Source organism: Phalaenopsis equestris, unplaced genomic scaffold, assembly GCF_001263595.1.
Source record: "Phalaenopsis equestris unplaced genomic scaffold, ASM126359v1 Scaffold001038, whole genome shotgun sequence".
Classification (NCBI taxonomy): domain Eukaryota; kingdom Viridiplantae; phylum Streptophyta; class Magnoliopsida; order Asparagales; family Orchidaceae; genus Phalaenopsis; species Phalaenopsis equestris.
The window spans coordinates 205,463-230,240 of NW_018165477.1; the positions used below are offsets into that span (position 1 = coordinate 205,463).

General features: G+C 35.5%; 1 protein-coding gene across 1 annotated transcript in view; it reads right to left on the reverse strand.

The window, feature by feature from the left end:
* The window catches only part of LOC110032848 (molybdopterin biosynthesis protein CNX1), a 59,629-nt gene that overhangs the window by 18,584 nt on the left and 16,267 nt on the right, over positions 1-24,778 (reverse strand). Inside the window, exons 3-6 of the mRNA XM_020736617.1 lie at positions 22,860-22,990; positions 18,322-18,423; positions 18,159-18,242; positions 17,809-18,036 (exon numbers count right to left, since the gene is read on the reverse strand). Of these exons, the coding sequence (XP_020592276.1) occupies positions 17,809-18,036; positions 18,159-18,242; positions 18,322-18,423; positions 22,860-22,990 (545 nt within the window). The remainder of the gene's footprint in view (positions 1-17,808; positions 18,037-18,158; positions 18,243-18,321; positions 18,424-22,859; positions 22,991-24,778) is intronic.

A 24,778-nucleotide genomic window follows, 5' to 3' on the forward strand; every position in this document is an offset into this window, starting at 1 on the left:
CCCCCCCCCCCAATAAACCCACGCCTGTAGTCATGCGAACTCCCCTTATGCCTTACAGTTATTCTTGTCCTGTTTATTCCCCTCCCACAGCCTCTCTCCTTCCCGTCAAAAACCAACTACAACATCCAGCTCCCATATACTGCAGCTACCCAATCGCAGCCATTTCTCAGCCCTTCCGCTTTGTTTCTTGCTACTCGTGGCCAAACTAACCCCCTCCAACTGCGCCACGATTTCCTCTCCCATCAGCTCAAGCTGTCGTCCTTATCCTAGGGTGTCAATTTATGTATGTCTTTTATTTCTTGTTTGCAAGCGTTTTGGTTGTAACCGTTTTGCATTTCAGAAATAAAAATTTACATTTCTATTGTGGTTTTGTTTTCTCCAGTATAATTTGATATCATTGCTAGTCCAACAGTAATCCTATCGTAGAGTTTTCCAACATATGCCCTTCCCAAGCCACCCTTACAATTTTTTTTCTTTCCTATTTCCAACCATAGCCAAAACTTTGACCTAACCTTCAATTACTCTTGTTGATTTTCAAAATCAGCAACCCTAAATTTAATTTTTAGCTCTCACTCCTCTCGCAACACTAAACCTTAGCCATGCCACGATTGAGAAACACATTCGAGTCTTCTCGGGAGGACATACGGCGAGAGATCCGCCGACTTCTGCGATGGATTATAGACATGGGAGATGAAATCCAATGGGAGGCTACCCTTGACCGTGATTCAAAAGGTCAAAAAGGGAACGAGAAGATATGAAGATGAAGTGAAAAACACAGCGTCAGTCCTAACAACTTACTACAGCCAAAAGTTGCAGGCCCTAGCTTTCAAAGTAGAGAGACCGCAACATCAAAAAACTCCCCTAACGATTATCCATCGAAACCAATATGCAAGTTTGTCATAGCCAAAAAAAGTTGCAAGTTTCACAGACTTGGACAAGTTGAAGCAAAATGCATAACCAGAGTAGTGATCTACTTCACCGAGCAGGGCATCATCGAAAAGTTGAGTAAAGACACTACATGCACTGAAGACGGTGAGGAAATAAATGAAAAGAACTCTTCCAGTTGAGGAGGACAAGATACACTCAGTCCCAGCTAAACTCATGGAAGAGACTCCAACCGACTTTATTGTAAGTGGCCAAAGCAGTTGCGAGTCTTAGGAGCTGACATCAAACACAGGGTCCCCACAGACAAGAGCAAGGCTGACATTGCATATCTATAGACCCCCTCCTGACTTGCCCCTATGGCGAGAGGTCCAACATGTCCAAAGAGGAGTCATTATGTCCCATGCCTAGACCATTAAAGTGCGTAGTTCAGATGGTAGAGCCAGCTCAGCAGGGCACCCATCAAAAGATTTCCAGACAGGTGGGTTGAACCTCAACTCTGAAATTTGCCCGAGGAGCCTAAGGGGGATGAAAATTTCTCGATGGGATTCAACTATTGTCATTGAAGATGTCTCTCCTAAGTGACCGCTAGTAAAAGTGGCACAGCCTGCCACAGATTTCATCCCAGAATTGAGTTCACACATATTTGTTACTCAACCACCGCATACAGGGCAAAAAAAATGGAAGGAGAAGATTTCAAATGTAAAGGCTCGAGAGTTACACTGCAGGACCTCACCTCTATATGCAACTCCCACTCGGGATATGTCAAAAGAGGATGGCAACTTGTTCTACCAGAATGTGTTGTGGAATGACAGCACCGGCATGATCGGCCTACCAGGGGACGTAATGTTGATCCAGACGCATCGACGAATGAGGTCGATGCTCACCAAACCCCGAGAGAATGACACAAGAGTTTTTCTTCAAAAGTTGAGCCGGCTTGGCCCGAACCGGTTCAATTGAGAGAGGGGGTTGCTCCCTCCCCCTCTTCATTAGGAAGGAATTGTCCCCCCTTCTGTTTTCATAGCCCGATTATTCATCTTCCATTTATATGTGTTTTTATGCCTTAGGGTTTAGCTTATGTTATTTTCTAATTTCAGTTTGCGAGGAAAGTCGCTGACGTCCTGCTTTCCCCTTGAGATTTGTATCTGACTATTAGGGTGGTGCTCCGGTCGCATTCCTCTCCCAAGGTGGTAATTACGCCAGACTCCCCTTGCCCCATAGTCATTCCGTTGTCACCACCATTCCCTCTCCTCACTGCAATCCCATAAAACAACATGTGACTATTCTTGCAGCCACCCGCTAACTCCTCCTGCAACCCCTTTCTCCCTATCGTCACTCATTTTCCCCTTCCTAGAATTTCCTTGCCGCAGACCCCACAAACCCATGCCTACACTCACGAGAACTCCTCTTCCTCCTTACAGCCACTGTTATTCCATATATTCCCCTCCCACGGCCCTCCTCTCCTTCCCGTCAAAAACCAACCGCAAAATCTAGCTCCCCTATCCTACAGTTACCCAATCACAGCCCCTACTCAACCCTTACCCTACATCTCTTGCTACCTGAAGCCAACCTAATCCCCTCTAACTACACCACGATTCCCTCTCTTGTCTGCTCACCTCGCAGTCAGTTATTGTCAAGCACATCCAAGCCCCCTCCCCTCGCTATCCAGCCACCACCTCACGTCGTTGTCCTTAGGGTTATTAGTTATGTATGTTACCTTTTATTTCTTGTTTGCAAGTTTCTTGGTTGTGAATGTTTTGCATTTCAGCAATAAAAATTTACATTTCTATTACATTTTGGGCTTCCTCTGGCATCAGTAAAATATAATAAAAAAAAATTTGATTGAACACTGAGGGGTACAAAATTTGGGATGCTTTTCAAATTTGTCAAATTTTACTTTAATATCAATTTTGGGCGTTACACGCCATCCGCCGAGTAATTTGAAACTTAAGTCAAGCACAAGACTAAAAGGGCAATTTAGTCATTTGTATCATACCCCAACTAACCCCCCTGATAGGGTTAATCGTAGTGCGACAGAAGCTGACAATTTAGTCAGATCAACTCTCACCAGCAGTAGTCCTGACTTATATAATCAGGACCCAGTGGGTGATGAATTATTTTAACTAGATCATCGCAACATATGATACATTGCGTTTCAAATATATACTCGAAATCATAAAAATCAGATCTTTTAAAACATGAAAACCATACAAAACTGTCAAATTCAATATAATAAAATACGTACTCAAAATGTGTATAAGTTACCAAAACTATCGTGTAAAATCTGTACAAAGACACACCTAGCTACTCTTCCCGATACTCGTTGCCCTGCTAGAAGCCAACAATGAAGAATGAGCAACAAGCTCAAAGAAATAATCAGGGTTGACATAAGATTTTATATACAACAACAACAACAAAGCCTTAATCCCACTATGTGGGGTCGACTACATGAATCCTTTTTCTCCACTATCCTATTTAGTGTCAAATTTTCATTTAGTTCTAATAAACTAAGATCATTTTTTATACAATAAGACCAAGCCTTCCTAGGTCTACCTCTGCCTTTCTAAACATAAGTCGAATCTAAAACATCTGCTCTCCTAATTAGATCATCAGATGGTCGACGTTTAATGCGATCAAACCATCTAAGACGACTCTCTCTAATTTTGTCCATCACTGGAGCTACACCAACCCTATCACGGAGATATTCATTTTGCATTTTGTCTCTAAGTGTAAAACCACTCATCCACCTAATCATTCTCATCTCGGCAACACTTAACTTAGTATTATGCTTCTTTTTTAAAGGCCAACATTCAGCGCCATAGAGCATTGTAGGTCTCACAACCATCTTATAAAATTTTTCCTTTCAGTCTAAGCGGTAATTTTCTATCACACAAAAGGCCCGAAGCATTCCTTTACTTCAACCAAACAACTTGAATTAAACTATTAACATCACCATCAATATCACCATCGCTTTGAACAACAGACTTGAGATATCTAAATCGTTCACATTTTTTAATAATTTGATCACCTAAAGTTGCATTTTTGTCACTAGAGTTACTATTACTAAAATTACATTCCATGTATTCAGTTTTAGTTCTACTCAAATGAAGGCCTTTAAACTCCAATGTAGACCTCTACAATTCAATTTTTTTCGTGGGCTTATTCACTCTTCTTATCCACAAAAAGGATATCATCAGCAAAAATCATACACCAAGGTACATCATCCTATAAACGTCCAGCAAGACCATCCACATAAGATTTTATATATGAAAAAAAAAATAACGTACATGCTCGTATGAAATTATACATGTCTACACACAATTCATAATATGCTAGCACAATAGAGAAGAGGACATGAAAAGAGAGCAGATACGGGTAGTAAAAAAAATCAAGACTGCAGTGTAACTTGTAGATCGTAAGAATGACATCATAAGAAAAAGCATGTTCATAGTATAAACCATAATAATATCATTTCATACATCATATCTTAATAATATCACTTGTTTAATATATAGGGTTCAACTATTTTCATGTCATTTCATCATGAGTTGCCACCCTACCCCAAAGGTCATGTAAATTATCGATAAAGATTGAGAATACCCCAACATAACAGTTATTGATAGCCAGTTTAATACCCACGGTTCTCTAATGTTTTGTCACTGCCTAATCCCAACGGTTCTCAGAGTTTCGGCCTTGTATAAATATCAAGAGTCAGAAATAATAATCCATGCATATTATACATACAAGCACATATGTAATAGTCTACCTATAGCATTACTCGTGACATTCAAATCATCACTCATGCAACAAGTATTTATCAGACATTACGTGTATCATAGGCATGGGGATGAGGCATAACAAATGCATAACTGCAAAAAATTCATATCATATGTAGCATAACCTCATCATAGCATTACATATATCATAAGAAAAATAAACTTGCATTTGTACTTTCAATTACAAGAATTCAATTACAATATGTAGGAGTTCTAATTGCATCTGTGTCAAAATAAAAATCATATGACAACCTATAGATGATTATTTTTCTTAACTTAATACAAGATTATATCACTGACTTAAAGGAATAACCATACGAGTGCCCACATGCTCGTCTCAAGCTCGTCGCCTTGTATAGACAACATAAGATTTCATACAATTTGGCTCATAACATGAATTAACCCAAAAATGTACTTTGTTTGCCAAAACATACCATAAAGGATTTTTTGGCATAAATTTGTCTTTTCCAAATCACCAATTTCGCTTTCCATCCTTCCCATCATCTCAAACCTTCTCACCGATTTTAGGCTAAAATATTTTTAAAAGCTTGCAAAATCAATTATAACACTTTTGTCGTAAAATTGAAGCCTCTAAAGACTACAAGAATTAAGAAAAACACGAAAATCGAGGCAAATTTCAAAACGAAAGGGTGAGGAATGAAATGAAAACCTCGATTGCATGAGAGAGGGATTCATGCTCACAGAAATCGCCCCTGAGCTTCGAATCACGAGCTACAGCTTCCCATAATGCCGCTCGATTTACTGTCCGCCCGTTGCTACAGTACCGAGCACAATTCTGTGCGGGAGTTAGAGGGTTAACTCCAAATGGCGAAACCGCAAGGGAGAAGGGATGGTCAGGAGAACCGAGAGAAATGGGGAATAAATGTGATGTTCACCTGCCCCCATTTGATTGAACCAATGACATAAAAGGCGAGAGGGTCGGTTATCTACAGTGATGAGGATGAAGGATTTCATTAATTAGGATAATTAAGATTTATTAACTTAAATAAACATATAACTTCCAGCTTTTATCTCCCCCACTCCGTTAACAATTTATGCATAGTATTTTATATGGAATTGATTGATTTCACGCATATAATTCTGATGGGTGCAAAATTTGAGATACATTTCAGATTTCATCTAACTTTACCTGATTTCTTAATTTTTGGGTGTTACAGCTCTCTCCTCTTTATTAAAATTTCGTCCAAAAAATTTCTGACTTTACTTAAAAAGAGGAATATTTCTGTAGCATTTCTTCTTCTTTTTCTCAAGTAGCTTTCTTTTCAGGCTTATGCTTCCACTTTATCTTCACAAAAAAAATTTATTTGTTTTGAAGTTTATTAACATCAGTTAATAAAATCTTTTTAGGCTTTTCAAAATATGTCAGATTTTTCTGTATTTCAATATCCTCATTTGAAATTCTCTTCTCTGAATTTGAAACTCATTTCCTTAACATTGCAATGTGAAACACCTCGTGTATATTTGACATATCCGCGGGTAACGCTAATCTATAGGTAATTGGATTGAACATTTCAATAATTTCAAAAGGATCGATGTACCTGGGACTTAGTTTACTTCCCTGACCAAATATAAATGTACTTTTCACTGGCCTAACTTTCAAAAATATGAAATCTCCAACTTCAAAATCGATTGCTTTGTGTTTTGGGTCATAATATCTTTGTTGTCGATCCTAAGCAGCTTTTAATCTGTCTCTAATTAATTTAATTTCCTCGGTGGCTTCATCAACTAGTTCGGGACCTAACATTTGACGTTCCTTCACTTCGACCCAACTAAGTGGAGTTCTGCACTTTCTGCCATACACTGCTTCATAAGGAACCATTTTGATGTTGGATTAATAGCTATTGTTGTAAGTGAACTCGATCATTGGAATGTGATCTTCAAAATTGTCTCAAAAGTCAAGAACACAAAGTCTTAATAGATCTTCCAACACTTGAATTATTCTTTCTAATTGCCTATCAGTTTGTTAATGTAACTGTGTACCAAAATTATATTGAATGTCTTTCCACAACCTAGACATGAATCTTCCGTCTTTGTCAGAAATAATAACTTTTGGAATTTCATGCAATATGATAATTTCCTTGACAAACCATCTAGCCAACTTTTTTACTGAACCCGATTAACAAGAAATGTGTTGAGTTTGTTAGTCTATCAATAATGAACTAAATACTATCGTGGCCCCGTCTGAATCGAGAAAATCTCATGATAAAATTCATAGCAATTTCTTCTCATTTCCATTTAGCTATTGACAACACTTGTAGCAATCCGCTAGGTCTCTGATGTTCAGTCTTTGCAATCTCAGATGCTTGACATTGAGATACATATTCAGCAATACCTTCCTCCATACCTGGCCACCAGAATGCCAACTTCATATCTTTGTACATTTTTGTGCTGTTGGATGAATTATGTATCCTGATTCATAAGCTTCATGTAGAATTTTCCGTCTCAAATCAAAATCAGCATATACCCATAATTGCAGCTTATTTCGGATAATATGATATTCATCAACAGTCATATCAGTCATTTTTCCTGATTGGCATTGCTTTAGCAGTTTCAGATATTCACTATTATCCTTCTAAGTTGTCTTGATTCTATCCATCAAAGTTGGTTACATTATCAGTTGATGTAAATAACTCATATCACCTGATCTTCTAAATTTCAACTGTAAAGCATCAAATCTTTAATCAACTCTGGTCTCTAAGTAAGAATCCAACTTGCACTACCTGTGGATTTACGGCTCAATGCATCGACAGCATTTGCCCGGTCCGGGCAATACTATATATCCAGACCGTAATCTTTGAACAACTCTAACCATCTATGTCGCTTCAAATTCAATTCATTTTGTGTTAAAATATAATTTAGCCTTTGATAATCAGTAAAAACTTCACATTTCACGCATACAAATAGTGTCGCCAAATATTGACAGCAAATACCACATCAGCTAACTCCAGATCATGCGTTAGATTGTTCCTTTCATGTGGCTTCAACTGTTAGGATGCATAAATTACCACCTTTTTATTCTGAATTAATTATGTGTTACTGTAAATCTGAAATCCTTTTGTGCCTGATGGAGGAGCTACACTGGTGTAGTGTTCAAATGTTCCTTCAACTCTTGAAAACAACAATCACATTCTGCGGTGCACTCAAACTGGACATATTTTCTCATCAGCTTAGATAACGACATAGCTATTAATGAAAACCTTTAACAAACCTCCTGTAATATCCTCTTAAACCAAGAAAACTATGTAACTCTGTAATATTCATTAGAGTAGGTCAATTGGCTTTACCTTCTACGGAGCAGTTGAAATTCCCTAACCACTGATAATGTGTCTCAAAAATGCAATGTTTTGTATTCAAAATTCATATTTTAAAAATTTTGCATATAACTGATTCTACTTCAACAGCTCCAATACCATCCTCAAATGCTTGGCATGGTCTTCATCAGTTTTTAAATAAATTAAAATATCATCAATGAAAATAATAACAAACTGATCCACATACGGCTTAAAATTTTGATTCATCAGTTAAATGAAAATTGCAGGAGCATTAGTTAAACTAAAAGACAAATAAGAATTCACAATGATCATACCCAGTCCCAAGAACCATCTTAGTTATATCTATCTCCTTGACTCTGAACTGATGATATCCCGATCTCAGATCAATTCAAGAAAATACAGTTGTAACCTCTAACTGATCAAAAAAATCACTGATCAAAATCAAAAGATATTTGTTCTTAATTGTCACATTGTTCAACTATTTGTAATCAATATATAACTGCATGGATCCACCCCTCTTCTCCATGAACAATACCGGAGCACTCCACGGTTAATTACTTGGTCTGATGAAACTCTTATCAATCAATTCTTGCAACTTACATTTCATGTCTTATAAATTCCTTTGGTGTCATCTTGTAAGAAGATTTGAACATTGCAAACGTTCCTTGTTTTAAATCAATACCAAACTCCACTTCTCGTTCTAGTGGTAATCCTGACAATTCTTCAAGAAATACATTGGAAAATTCTGAAACCACTAGAATGTTTTTCAATTTATGTACATCTTTATTCATCATTTCTAATTTTGTTACAAATATCAGTTTACCACTTCGCAAATACTTCTGAACATTCATTGCACTAATCAAAGAAGATTGTGCATTTTGATCACATGGGTATAAAATGGTTTTTCAGCAGGCGATGTCAGCTTCACCCATCTTTTCCAGCATTCGATTATATTAAAATGATTTACCAATCAATCCATCCAAAAATAATATCGAAGGTTATTGTATGATAATCAACTTGTTGGCAACTTATTATCATGAATATGAACATGCATTACACATTTGAATTGACATAAAACTCAATTCCCAAAAAAATAATAATAGAGTCGCAGAAAAATAAATAATATTAACAAGTAAACTGGAAGCAAACTCATCAGAAAAAAAGAATGTGATGTACTTGAATCGAATAAAATAATGTCAGACTGATCTTGAATTATGAGCGTACATGTAACCACTTCTTGATATTCTTTTGAGAGGTAATTGCAAAAACTCGGGCTTTTATTGATTGGGTAGTTTTGCAATCTGAAATTTCACCATTTGTTTGCACTGAAGACTTTCTCAATGCTTACACCGGCGTCTTTCCCAAAAATCGAGTTTTGCTGTGCTGACTTCCTTCCAAAAATTTTATGCTGTCTTTGTCCTTAGATTATTTGTGTTTTGTTGTCTTCATTTTCTATGGACAATTCATTTGAATGTGTCCTAAATATCTACATCTATAACATCTTCTGGAACTAATCAAACACTGCCCAAAATGTCCTTTTCTACACTTTTCATAAGTTGGCTTTTCTATCTGAGGCTGCTTTTGCATACCTTCAGATTTAAGTTTTTTGCTTTGAAAGTATTCTCTTTTGCCAAAATCCTTTTCATTGCCTTCCTGAGGTTGCCACTGCTAGTGGAAAAGTTCAACTCATTTTAAATTCTTCTCACCCTTTCAACAAGCAGGGAGAAATCGATAATTTCAAATGAAGCTAATGCCAACCTCAACTGATCTCTGAGATCACGCAGAAATTTGTAACACTTTTCCTCCTGGGTGCTGACATAGTGGGGAGCACATCTAGAAGGAGAAGTGAATTCTGCCTCATATTATATAGTTGTCTTAGACCATTGAGTTAAATTGAAGAGCTTATCTTGCAATGCTAATCTGACTGAAGGCAGAAATTGAAGACTAACAAATTATTCCCACTAAATCTGTGGAAAATGTGTTAGCTGAAATTTTTCTCTATATTACGTCTATCGCTAACTTTCTGCTTCGCCTTCAAATATGAATGTAGCTAACACTACTCTTCTGTTTTTCAGACAAATCATACCGTCCATAATTTTTTCGATCTTTAGGATTCAATCTTTAGCAAATGAAGGCTCACTGACACCCTTCAATGTAGGTGACTTGAAAGACTGAAATATCTTCAAGCGTCGATCCACTTCTACCCTGTTTTTAGATCTAGGCTTTGTACTGGTGGAAGAAGTTTTGACAACTGTCATTTTATCAACCACTTGTGACATCAGCCACACAATGCCTTATAACTTAGTTGTTTTAAGGTTTTCATTTATCTTATTCTGATTTTCATTTCCGCCCAAAACAGTTTCAGCTCTAACTTCGTGCTTTGTACTTGGCCTAAAAGATTGATCTTTCGTACTTTCTAATTCTTCTCTAGACATGTTTATCTGTGTTCACACAATTCATTATTCACATGCACTTTATCATATAATAATTTTATCATGCACACGTGACACCTTAATTCATAAGAATTACCCACCCCAGATTCATCAACCTATAACTGTATAAATCAATTCATATTTGATCTCACTTTTACTTCTAATCCAACACGCTTCCATTATTCTTTTCATCCAATAATCATTCTTCGATACCACTTTCTGTCACACCCTAACAAACCCCTGGTAGGGTTAATCATAGTGCGAAAGAGGCTGACAATTTGGTCACACAAACTCTCAACACTCATTCTAACTGGCATAATTAGAACACAGTGGGTGGTCAATTAGTCTAATTAAATCATCGCAACATATGTGATCCATTATATTTCTAATATATAATCGGAAGCATGAAAATCATATCCTCCAAAAAATGAACTATACAGAGTTTTTAAATTCAAAATAATAAAATGTGTACCAAAAACATATATACAAGCTCCAAAAACTATTACGCAAAAGTTTTATAAAGACACATTTTGCTACTAACCCCAGTGTTTGTTGCCCCTACCTGAAAAGCAACAATGAAGAATGAGCAACGAGCTCAGAAAAATAATCAAAGCTAACATAAGATATTTTACATTGAAAAGAAACGTGCATGCTCATATAAAATTATAATTGTCTACACGCAATCATAATATACTAGTATAATAGAGAACATAAAAAAAGAGCGAGAACAAGTAGTAGAAAAAAAATTAAAAATGAAATGTAACATTTTAGGTTATAAAAATGAAATCATAAGCAATGTCATTTCATAAAAGATTATATCATAATGATGTCACTTGTTTAATGTATAGGGTTCAATTCTTTCATCATGGGTTGTTACTCTGTCCCAAGATCATATAAATTATCAATAAATATTGTGATTTCCCCAATATAGCAGTCACTCCCCTGATACTCACGGTTTCCTAACATTTTCACGGCCTAATCCCACCGATTCTCAGAATTTCATCATCGTATAAATATTAGAAGTCGGGAATAATACATCCATACATATAATACTTGCACACACACATAAAATAGTCTTCCCATAGCATTACTCGTGATATTTAAATCATCACCACTACATTAAGCATTTATCAGACATTACATGTATCATAGGCATAGGAATAAAGCATAACAAATGAATACCTGCAAAAAATTTAATATCATATGCATAGTCATATGTAGCATAACATGATCATAACATTACATGTATCATAAAAAAAATAAACGTGCATTCATATTTTAAATTGAAGGTAATCATTTTCAATATGCAGGAAGTTCTAATTGTATATATCAAAATAGAAATCATATGAAAACGTATAAAATATTATTTTTCTTAAATTAATACAAAATTATTTCACCTGATTTGAAAAAGCAGCCTTATGACGAGTGCCAACACGCTCATCTCGAGCCCGCCGCCTCGTAGAAAGCATAGGATTTCATAAAATTTAGCTCATAGCACGAATTAACCCAAAAGTATACTTTATGCCAAAACATACCTCAAAGGGGCTTTTTTGGCATAAATTCATCTTTTTAAAATCACCAATTTCACTTTCCCTTCTTCCTGTCACCTCAAACATTACTTCTCACTAATTTCATGCTAAAATATTTTTAGAAGCTCACAAAATCAGATGTGATACTTTTGTCATACAATCGGCACCTCTGACGGCTACCAGAAATAATAAAAATATAAAAACGAGGCAAATGTAAAAATCGACGGGTGAGGAAAGACATGAATACCTCAATTGACATGAGAGAGGGATTCATGCTTACAGAAATCGCCCTGAAGCTTCGAATCGAGGGTTGCAGCTCCCCAGGTGTCGCTTGGTTTACTGTCCTCTCGTTGCTACAATACACGGATGCGATGTTGTGTAGGAGTTTGCGGGATACTCAGACAGCGAGACTACAAGGGAGAGGGGAAAGTCAGGAGAGCAGAATCAGGAGAAACGGGAAAGAAATGCAAAGTTCACCCGCCATATTCGACTGAACGAATGGCATAAGAGGTGTGAAGGTCGGTTATCTACACTGATGAGGATTAAGGATTTAAATAATTAGGTAAATAAGATATATTAGGTTAAGAAAACATATAACTTCTAGCTTTTATATCTCCCAATCCATTAACAAATAATGCATGGTGCTCTATATAGAATTATCGATTTCATGTATAGAATTTTATAAAATTATTTGGAATTTTATAAAGTTGCTTCAAGCAAATTCTGAAATGTACAAAAATTGAGGTACTTTTCAAATTTCATCGAACTTTATCTGATGTCTCAACTTTTGGGTGTTACAATTTACTTGTTATTGCGGGGGTATAAATGAGACTTAATATGTTTAAGGTTATGTGATGTGTGTGATTGTTGTCATGAATCTTAGGATTAGGGTTTGGAAGCGATCACCTACCTCTCATATTGTAGACAGAATGGGACGACGTGCAATTCAAAGCTGGAGAAGATCGAATAGAAAGATTTCAGTCTAGTATAGGGAACTACGTCGGGTGGGTCCCCGCCATAGGGTTGCATCCAACTGCGCCAATGAATTTTGTTGTAGCGGCCTTTCGGGTGGAAGGTGATTCAGGGGTTCATGGGTATAAGCAACCTGATTATAGGGTGAGCTAGACTTACAGAAGAAGTGAAATCAATATGGGTCAAGAAACGGAATCGGATCCTCCGCTTCATAGGTGTAGAAGATTTGGTCGAAAAAATTGGAGAGAAGACTCGTGCATAAAGAAGCTGAAGATACTATCTTTAAAAGAGATGATGCTTATGGTTGGATTAAAGGTGTGGAGAGATTTTATTGTTAATGGGCTGATAGAGGGAAAAAATTGATGGTGATGGCCCTGTGTTTTGAAGAAAAGGCTCTCGCAAGCAGTCAGAACATGGAAAGAATTCAAATACCGGTTATTTGAGCATTTCAGAATAATGCAAGAAGATGATCTACATGAGCAATTTTCTGTGTTGGTCCAAGAATGATCCATTATGAATTGAAGGAAGAAATTTCATGTACATTCCGGTTCTTTAAGAGGGATATCAGAAGTAATGATGTAAGGAAACTTCACGAAAGGGATGAAGCTAGAGATTCGAGAAGCACTTCATTTGTTGAGACCGCGATGATTAAGAGAAACTATAAATTAGCGCAGTTGGTTGAAGATAAAAATGCAATAAACGTGCGAATAGGAGTAGCACAAGTGGAATGTCATATCGAGATGCTACAACCACGATGACGCCAAAAACTCAAATAATATAATTTTAGATGGGAGCCCCATAAGACAAGAATAATAGGCCACGACTGGGGCAACATTCAAATGCATTACAAAGGCAGAGATTAGGACAAGTAGCCAAGGGGTATGTTTTCAATGCAACGAGAAGTTTTCCCCCAAGACATTGTTGCAAAGATCAGACCATGCAAGTCCTCACAACATGTGATGAAGAGGATGAACGGGATAAAACAGAGCTAGTGGTGGAGGAAGAACACCCTCACTTGATGTGGCAGAAGTTTCATTGAATTCGGTGATGGGATTAACACCGAACCACACTATAAACCGTCAGGTACAGATCGGAGACAAAGACGTAATGGTGTTGGTGCATAGTGGTGTTGGTAAATAGAGGGTCACCCACAACTTCATCTCTACACAACTCGTGAAGTAATTGGGGCTTCAGATGGTTAACAAAGAAAGTTTTGGGGTCATGATGGGGGAAAAAATAGGTGAAGAGCAGAGAAGTTCGTAAATGGGTGTTGCAAGATATTCAAGAGATGAAGGATTTCTTTTTCATGAATTAGGGAGCACTGATGTAATATTGGATATGAAACTGTTACAATCCTTATGAAAAAATAAGATGAATTAGAAAATCCTGACAATAGAATTGCAAATTGCAGACAATATGGTGGTGTTTTGCAATGACCCTAATTTGTACAAGACATCGGTGCACTCAAAACCATGATTAGGGCAAATATAGGACGCAGAGTTGGGATTCTTGATAGAGTTGAATAATAAGAAAGAGACACATGGCACGGAGTTGGCAGTGATTCCGGCGCCAATTCAACAGCTCCCACAACATTTTGTAGAAGTTCTCCAGTTGTCGTGAGGATTGCCGCCTCAAAGGAAACACGAGAATCCAATAACCCTAAGATCGGAGGTTTCTCCCATCAGTGTGTGCCCCGTACAACTACCATCAAGGTTTCAATTCAATGCTAATAGAGCTAGTTGAATCTTCTGGTAGAAGAGAAGGCGGTCAAATTAAGGAGATGGAGCTTGAGCTTCACATAGACTTAAAAGACGCGTTGACAACACATTGCAATGATCTAAAAACTACAATTGTTGTTCTAAGTGAAAGTGATAGAAGTGTCTTAGATAATAATTTTGGAGACAACAATGTAGCTGACAATAGAAAATGGGATGTTTTTAAGCTTTACAGGTGGAGAGTGGGTGACTACAATATCAGAACATCTTAACATAGATTGGGATGATAATGTGAAGTATGTTTTCAAGTATTTTACAAAAAAAGAACTCCTAGATCTTGAGCAATGGGAAACCTCACTTTTATGGAACTAAAAGTGTGCATATGTTAAATTTGGAAGAAGTCAAGCAAGGATCATGCTACGGCATCTACAAATAGATCCGATATTATGTAGGTGTTGATATCATCTAAGGCAATCGATCGGCTAAGGTCCATTTATTGGGAGTCAGTAAGGGTGCTGCAATTGATCGAATAATGAGAGAAATTGTACATGGCAAGGGCATGATTACACCAAGAGATTATATTTTATGTATCGGGCACATCCTGAGAGAGAATGAGGATAGGAAAGTTCTATTGAAGACAACTGAGTTAAAAGGGAAGCACCTGGAATCGATAGGTGGGAAAGAAATACGGCTTAAATGAAAAGTATTGTCGGATTATGACTCCACATAGGAGTCATACAACATGATGTAACAACAAGTTTTTCTCTTCTACCTTGAGGATAATGTCTTTTTGAGAGGGGAATAAAGTTAGAGCAACGCCTATGGTGTCGTCCATCAAATAATTTGAAAACTTATGTTAGTTGCAAAGCTAAAATGGTAATTTAGTCATTTGTTTGTTATTATTGTGGGGTATAAATAAGACTTAATATGGTTATGATTATGTGATGTGTGTTATTTTTGTCTTGAATCTTAGGATTAAGGTTTGGTAGAGATTGTCTACCTTAGGTGTTTTATCTTTTATATATTCGGTCGGCATTATATCATTTTGATTTGATACTGGCAGAAAAGAATCTATTATCTCTGCCCTAATTTATGTGGAGACAAGTTAGCTTTGGAAAGTAGTGCTTGATCTTCCAGGTGGCTGGAAATAAGGAAACTACAGCAGCTACTACAGCAGCTCCTACTCTGGATAAAGTGGGAGTTCAAACAGATATAACTGACAAGAATAATTTAGGCATTTTAAAGGCACATTAGATCTTTGGCAGGATCTCTGTTTTCCTATTTCTTTTCTATTAATTATCTTGTTTCTTTTGAACAATAATCAACTGTTGTCTTTCCCAGTTGAGCAGATTTCTCATTTGCAGGAAAGTCCAGCAAACCTGAACATTGGATATCCAACATCAGGAATCAAACGGCACTTCACAACAGATTTGAAGGCACAGCAGCGAGCGATTGGTGCTGGAAATTGACAAGGAAAGGTGTACTAACCACCAGAATTTTTTTCCCTGTTGTTATTCCTTTTGTTGAAACACTTGAAGAAAGAAAGAAAGACTTATCTTGAAGGCCGGATTGCAAGAATTCGGTAATAAGCAGCATCAGCCATCCAATCTCAGGGCATCCATTGGAAAGCAAATTTCTTGTTGGTGTTTCTTCTTCAAAGTTTTGTTTTTTTCTTTTTTCTTTTTTTTTTCTTTTTCAAGTAGTTGGCGGTTGGTTGCTTCTAGGATTCTTATCTAATCAAGCAAAGGTTCTAGGTCATAGTATCACCTCTTTTCAGAGTCAGCCCACCTGAAACAAATTGATGCCAGCTTGATTCTTCCGCCTCAGGGGAACCCGGAATGGAACTTCCATCTTGGGGCTATGTAGGAGGACCTGAACCGGTTAAAGGCTCAGGGTTTTCTCGTTTCTAGGGGGGCGGCCAACCCTAAGGGCTCCTTTATTACCTAATTAGGAATAAGATTAGGATTATCTTGCACACTTATTCTGTATAAACATATATGTTGTGATAAAACCGTTTGGGGACTTTTGGTTTTGTTTTATGTTATTAGAGACTGTCTCCTTTGATTTTTCTTCTCTAGTCATGTTTTCTTTCTGGTGGTGTAACTATAACATGATTAAGAATGGGTTATGGGTTTTCCTCGACGCCATACATGTCGTAACTAGCAGTTAAGATGGTTCTGAATTCAGATTTTCATACTGGAAAGTCGATTTGTTTCCCTGTTGTTTTCTTCCCCAAACAGTTGTCCCTTTTTTCTTTTCATTTTGCCCTCCCCTGCAACCTTCCAAATTCCCTTATTGATCCTTCTAACACTGTTTAGGAACTCTAAATCGGTATCACACATAAAATCAGACAGTCTAATACTCAACATATTTACAAAAATTACATCAGATATGCTCATAGTTTTTAATTTTTACTTACAATAAATGTATAACTTGAATTGAAAGATAGTTCAAGAATTATTTTTTTGAAATATGAGATGGCCATCTTAAAACTAAAGGTGGTTCAGCTAAAATCACATAAATAATGCCACAGCCCAACTTATCCGGCTAAGTTCTTGCAATAAATAATTACATTTCTATATTTGCATCTCTGAAGGATTTGGGTGCATGGTCTTAATTACAACATTACAATAAACCAAAAAAATTGATCCATGAATTGTCTCACACATTATGAGTAGAGTTCTGGTTTCTGCATGCACATACATGCTCTGAAGTTCGAGCAGCAGCTGTTTTATAAAAAAAATGACAGAAAACTTTTATCATTGACTAGTCCAAACGGCATCAGGAATATCCAGAGGAACATTTAATACACCGTAAGTAATGAAATGGTTTCAAGCAAAGAACTAAGAGGACATATTGAAGCAAAAAAATGAATGCAAAATGAGTGAAATCATTGAATTAGCTCAAGAAGAAACTCATCAAAACTGCCTTTCCATATCTATATATTTTTTAGCGGAAACAAAAACCAGGGCATCCATAAACACAAACATCTCAAGGGTTACATGGAAGACATAACATGCAAACAATGAAATAAAATTTGCAGTCAGTGCACACTTAAGTACTTCAACGGTTAGCATTATGCTATGGTCCCATTATTACAGCCTAAAAAATCTCCATTGATTCCACCAGCATGGAAAAAAAAACACAAGCACACAAGTTCCAGCAGAATGAATAAAAAGAAATTTTGATACGAGGAGATACTATGCTACCTTTTCAAAAAGAATAGTTCCCTTTCTTTCCAGCATAGGCTTCACCAGATCTTTATCTCCCATAGAAACACCCCCAGAAGTCAATAATATGTCAACCCCAGATTCAAGGGCTGCATCAAAAATCTTATCAATGTTTTCTTCGTTATCACAAGCAATTCCAAGATCTGTAACTTTACATTGCTGCTGAAGAGCAGCTGCCAGTAGCATAGCTCGATTTGAATCTCTGATCTGTATAAGAAATTTATAAATTAACGCATGCATAATAAAATTGAAGTGAATATTTCTATAAATTAGAAGACGTGCAAGCTACAATGGAAGAATACAGCAACTTAGGTTGAACTACAGTACACCTGGCCTCGGCCTAGACTCTTAGTTGATGGCTCCACCAATTCATCTCCTGTAGAAAGTACAGCCACCCTTGGTCTAGGAAACACCTACATATAAAATTAATAATAGGCAGTGTCTGTTCCTTATTTTCACCCCAATTTTCCAACGTATGATAATGTATAATACCTTCACCATGGTAACGCCAACAGTAGCAAGTAAACCAATTTCTGCACTACCTACTAACTCCCCTGACTTCAACACCACAGCATCCTTCTCAATGTCTGAACCCTGTCTAATTGATTAAATAATATGTTCGTCATTCTATCAGATGCAAAAAAATAATTTACAAACAAATAACAAAACCTGCAGCTATAAGATAATTAATACTGTAAATCGTTCATGTTTCAAGCATCTGAATTTAGACAGAAAAATGTTTAAACAAAAGGCACACCATAATCAGTGTACCATACATGTAATTAAGCAATCTTAGGAAGTAAATCAGTCATGTTCCATGTGCATAAATATAAGGAAATAAAATTTAAAAAAAAAAAACATAAGGCAAGTAGAAAATGTTTGAAGTAATGTGAATGATTATACGCACTGTAATAATATTTATATCTATATTTTGATGGTTTTAGTTGATTTAGCAGGCTTCCATAAGTCACATGCTGCATGCATTGGATCCATCAATCATCTTCGTCGTCACAATGGTGCATGACAGTGACTCCATCCCTACTGCTCCCAATGTGTTTTCAAAGCCTCCAACTCTGACTAACTTTGTGTGTTTCTACACTATGCACAGCCTCTCTGACTAAATTTCTGTGTTTCTACACTATTCAAGTCTTGGATGACCACTTTGATCATAGTGCCACACCTTTCACGTGCTTATCTATGAATGCGCTCTTGTTTACCAAACACTCCTTATTAGTCATTGCTACTACATCAGCTATAAACAAAATCATATACTATAAGAAATAAGTAGGGGGGTCAAAAATTGACCTGACACGCCAACTCGACCCGTACCCAACAAAAAAAATTTGGATTCGGGTTGACCCAAATAATATTCAAGCCGAGTTTAGGTTTAGAAGTTTAAGCCGTTTAATTTTTCGGGTCGAGTTCAAATTGGCATGTTAACCCAAAATTCAACCGAAACTGACCCACTAACCCTAAATTGATTCAAAATCAACCCGCAAACTAAATATTAACTCAAAATTGACCCAAATTTGATCCAATTTGACCCTAATAACTGTTATGACTTATGTTAAACGGGTTATACAAGTAGGGTTCAAGTCTCAAATTGGACATTCTGAACTGTTTAATATTCAGGTTAGGTTCTGGTCAAGTAGTTTCAAGTAAGGTCAATTTTGGGTAAAACCCGAACCTGACCTGTGAACCCAATTTGACACCCCGAGAAATAATAGGATAAAATCTATTTTATCGATGGTAAACTTCAAGTTTGGAATCTGATTAGAATTGATATCTGCTAGAATAAAGGAGTAATTGGAGTAATTGGAGCCCCAAAGCCATGGCTCTGGCATCATTAAATCTTGTTCTTCTTCCTTTCTCATTGGTGGTGCAAGTAATTTGCTTATCATTAGGGAGCTAGCTTGTCCTTTTATTTAGATTGTATTTTTTCATCAACGACATTCGCATATCGAGCTATAATTCCCTATGGCGGTAGAACTAGCTAATATTTCTCAGAAGATGAGTGCTAAAACTATTAAAAAAAAATATGAAAAATAAATTCGTATATGAAATGGACTGGTATAGTGCAATAAGGATTTGACACGACAAACTATTACATTTAATGCTTAACATAATATTATTTGCTTGATTATCAAAATGTATTTATTTAATGTTATTGTTTTACTAAGCTAGTTGTTATTAGAAATATTAACGTTTATGTTACCCAGACATTACCATGTATATTATTAGTTGTCTTGTATGTTGAGCTTTATTTGTTTATGTCATTGAGCTTTAGGTTCATCAAATATTATAATTGTGATTTAGGAAAGAGTAAGGAGCAAATGGAATAGTAACAGGTAAGCAATTTTATTTATACTAAAGCAACTTTCTACATTTTAAGAAGTATTGTAGAAGGTAGATGTGTAGGGGTGTCAAAAATTAACCCAACATGTAAACTCGACACGACAAATCTAAGTTCAGGTTAACTCGATTAATTTTCAGGTAGGCTTCAGATCAAAAATCTCAACACATTTAATTTTTCAGATCGAGTTCAAGTTGAATTGCCCGCTCAAAATTGACCCTAAGCTGACAAACAACCCAAAAATTGACTTGAAATTAACTCGAGTTTGACCCAAATAACTACTATGCATATATTAAATGGGTTATGCAAGTCGAGTACGTGTTAGCATGGCGAAAGAGGGTGAGTCATGTTCAGGTTAAACTTTCCGACCCACTTAATATTAGGTTGGACTTAGGTCGAGTCAATCACGAGCATGACACATGAACCTGATTGGACACCTATAGATGTGTGTATGATGTAAATTAAAAAAAATTATAGAAATAATTTTATATTTGCAGTTTATTTATAAGCTCTATATTCTATTTTGATAATTACTCTCTGCACATTTCTGTGTTATTATTTATGATATAAGTTAAAGGATTTGAAACATAATGTATATTTTGTGAAAATGTTGATAGACTAAATTTTTATTTACTCGGTCCTACGTAATAAGAATCACGATGAGCATTGGAGAAAGATGGTTTAACTGAATTGTCTCTCTATTTATCTCTGGTTCATTGGAGTGGAGGGGGATCAAATAAAGTGTGACACACACACACACACACACTTTCCCTTTGCCTCATTTAATACATACCAATGAATATATCAAGGCATATTACTAAGCCAAATTGAATAAATAAATAAATAAATAATTATGAATCATAAGCACAAAATAGTATTGGAGAAGCTCAGAATATGAATGGAAACCTAAAAGAATAGAACAGCATAATATGAACAAGTTAAAGAAGAAATAAACATGAATATGCAATACAGGTGGTAAGGTAAACAAAGAAGTGACATATAAAAAAAATACAGGAATCAATTTTTGCTTAATAGGACGTAACTTGAAGCCTAAAATAAAAGACAAACATAGCAACATCTCTGAAATACAACATTCAAAAAGTAATCGTAGCTCAAAATATGAGAGCAACTAAAAGCCCAAGCGACACATATCTGAGAGTTAATAGTTGTGGAAGCATGAAAACTGAACTTCATGAGGAGCATGATTAATTTGCTTTATATTTTATTTTAGTTTGTAACATATTTTTTTCCAAGTTATATTAAATCATTCCAATTATGTTCAATCTAATGAGAAAAAGTCGTTCTAATTGCTTGATTTCCTCTTTAAGTTTAATCTACTGTTGTGAGGGTTCCAATTCAATCAAAATCATAAACAATCTTGGCTTCAAATTTTTTAGATTCTCTTCTATTTTTTACTAACTACAATTTCCTACTTCCTTTGCTGCAGTTTTTGCTTGCCGCTGCTAATTGCAGCAATCCCAGACAATGCAAACAAGACACTGAATGCTACAGTCCAAGTGTCATAGAAGATAAAAGTCACTAAATACTGATACAATCTCATAAAACTTAGATAAAAGTCACTAAATACGAAAGTACTTGAAAGTTGATTATCGTTTGCTGCCTCTTATGGTCTTTCCTTTAAAGGATATACAACTTTGAAAACTACGAAACCCACATAAATGTTGGGAGAGGAGAATAGAAACATTCAGCGTTTAGCTATATATAAGAGGAATTTAAGGAATTTCTTATTTTGGATCATCCATGTGTTATATATAGAACCATTGAGACATGAGAAAATAATGAATATAAAGTAGTGAAATAAAATTCTAGTGTTTCTCAATACTTGTGTGTTGTTAAAAGTAGTTCGTACGTCCTAACAACTACTTCGGGTGCTACTTATGCTGGCATGGGACTTAGATCTTTTTTTATTAATTTTCTTTTTTGTTCTAAATATTAATTGATTTTGTGGCTGGTATGTACATGATTGAAGTCTTGTCGACTCTTACATTTTAATTCCTTAATGAAGTGTTAATCTTGATTATTGTTGAAATTTTATATTTGTTCACTATTTTCATGTAAGATTTTAGAATGCAGTGACTATCACAATATTCTTAAAAAAAATAATAATAATTCAATTAACTCTGATAAAATTAAGAGTTGGTAATGTGCGGATAGTTCTTTATTTTTTTTATATTAGCGTGAAGTTTCAATGTGAATCTCACTATTCAGTTATCTACAGAAGTCTCTTATTAGTCTAAGGAGATCATGCGTCATTTCAAGACAGTAAAATTTTTACAGCTTTGCTATAAATTCAACAATACATGAAGAATCAAATAGAGAGCAAAGTATGTACATCCATTTTATTCAAACTATTTAATATAACAAGACAAGAAATTTTGCAAATACAATGCAATAATATCAAGTGCATTGATATTTTAGGAATTTCTACAAAGGGAAAAAGGTGTCACATTATTAAAATGAGTGCCGCGCATAATATTCCAAAGTGAAGTTAAAGGTGTTTGCACATCAAACTCCGAAAAATTCATTACACCAAAAACAAAGTATTGGCATTCCATTTGGCAACAAAAGTTCGAATTAAAAAATGCAAGCCATTTATTTTATGAAATTTTGTGTAAACAATGGATACTTTTAGAAAATTTAAATAATAGAATCATACCACTTCACGGATATCAAGTCCTCGCGGAACTTTCACCAATATCTTAACCATCTTTATTCCGTCTACAGTGACACTCACTGGCTTAGAATTCTCAATTTGTACAACAGAGTCTGCACCATAAGGTACTGGTCCTGAAAGGTAGCATAACAATGCCAATTAGGATAATGTGATAAATATAAATTATTGTGGCATCAATTCTATTCATGGAATAACTAAGAGATGGAGCAGTCCACGAAAGGAATGTGCACAAAACCCTATTCCGATAGTGGCATCATTTCGATTTAAGTAACTAAGAGGTGGAGCAGTCTACCGAAGGAATGCGCACAAAACCCCATTCTGTATCCTTGTTTTTCACTGAGAAAGCTTTTAGTTTCAGGTTAACTTCTGCAATAATGCTTCCTTCTTTATGTTGTAGACACTTTTCTATGAAAAAGTAGAACACACAGAAGACCAACATCAACCTCTTATGATGAAATCTCCCAGTACCAGAGTAAAAAGACAGACCCGAATCATGTAAACTTTGAGCAACAAACATTATAAGCCTAGAACAACCTCGCCAGCCAGCAAGCAACAAGGATGTCATGTTAGCAATCTTGCCCAGCAAGTAAACAGACTGCCAAGGAGGATTTTTTAAAAACCAACATATTTAATATATCATTTTAGAAATTCTAGGAGAAATTTTTGAAACCGCATTAGATTAAATATCAGCATTTATACAATGCCGTCTTTTAAAACAGCAATAAATTGCTTGTGTGACGACAATTCCACAGCAATTTTATTTTAAAGGTCAATAGTCTTGATTATTTAGGACAGTAGTTTTTTTTTTTTTTTTTACTTGTTGGTTAAGAAAATATTTACATAACTCATTCAAAATGCAAAAAATCATTATATAAAATTTCTAATTAAATCTTTAAAATAAATGAAATTTTATAAATAAAAGATTTAATATATTAAAAGAGTGTAACTTTTAAGTTAAAAAAAATAATTTTGTTGGCACAATTTCTTCCAGGATTCTTCATAAAAATTTTGAAAAAATAGAACTCAAAAAATATTTACATATCTAATACAGAAATCAAGGAAATCCTAATATAAAAATTCTAGTGCGCACATAGTTCTAAATAATATATTTCATATTATTTTTAAAAATACATTAAATTTTAAAATTGATTTACAGAATTTATAAGAAAAATTTATCATAATTTTTATTTTAAATTTGATATATTAATTTTATTAGTGATTTATAACATTATTATAAATTTATGCTACTAATAAGATGAGATTTAGTGTGTCAAAATTTTTAAAAAGAATCACCACGCATAAAAAAAATGATAAAAGATAAAAACTATATATAATAAAAGTAAAGTTTAATATATATCAAATGTCAAAGTAAAAAAAATGTAAAAAAATATATCATACATTTGTCAATTGTCATACAATGTAAATGTATGACTTACTACAGCTACAGTATTGCCTGAGGGGAAGGGCTCCACGGCCTGGGCCCTAAGTGTGGTAATCCGGAGCATGTTGTGATCTGTCCCAGATTAATAGTGTTGTTGCTCTAAATATTCAGGCACATACACGGCTTCCGCTGTTGTGACAGTTGAAAAGAATATGACAAACTATTGCTCCTGCATTACTAGAGTGATGATAGGCATCCAAAACTGATGCGCACAAAAAAATGGCATGGTGATGAGCATTCAGGACTGCCGCCATGCTGTGAGGTGAAAGAATTGGGGTACCTGGTGTGACCCAAAAAGATCCAAACCAAAAAATGTTGAAAGTGTAAACGATAACTCTCTAGAAATGCCCTCCTACGATACTCCCCACTATAAATCATATGATGGTCATATCTGATATATTCAAAAATCCGACAACACTAAATCTCATTTTGACAATAATAATAATTTTATATTAAATAT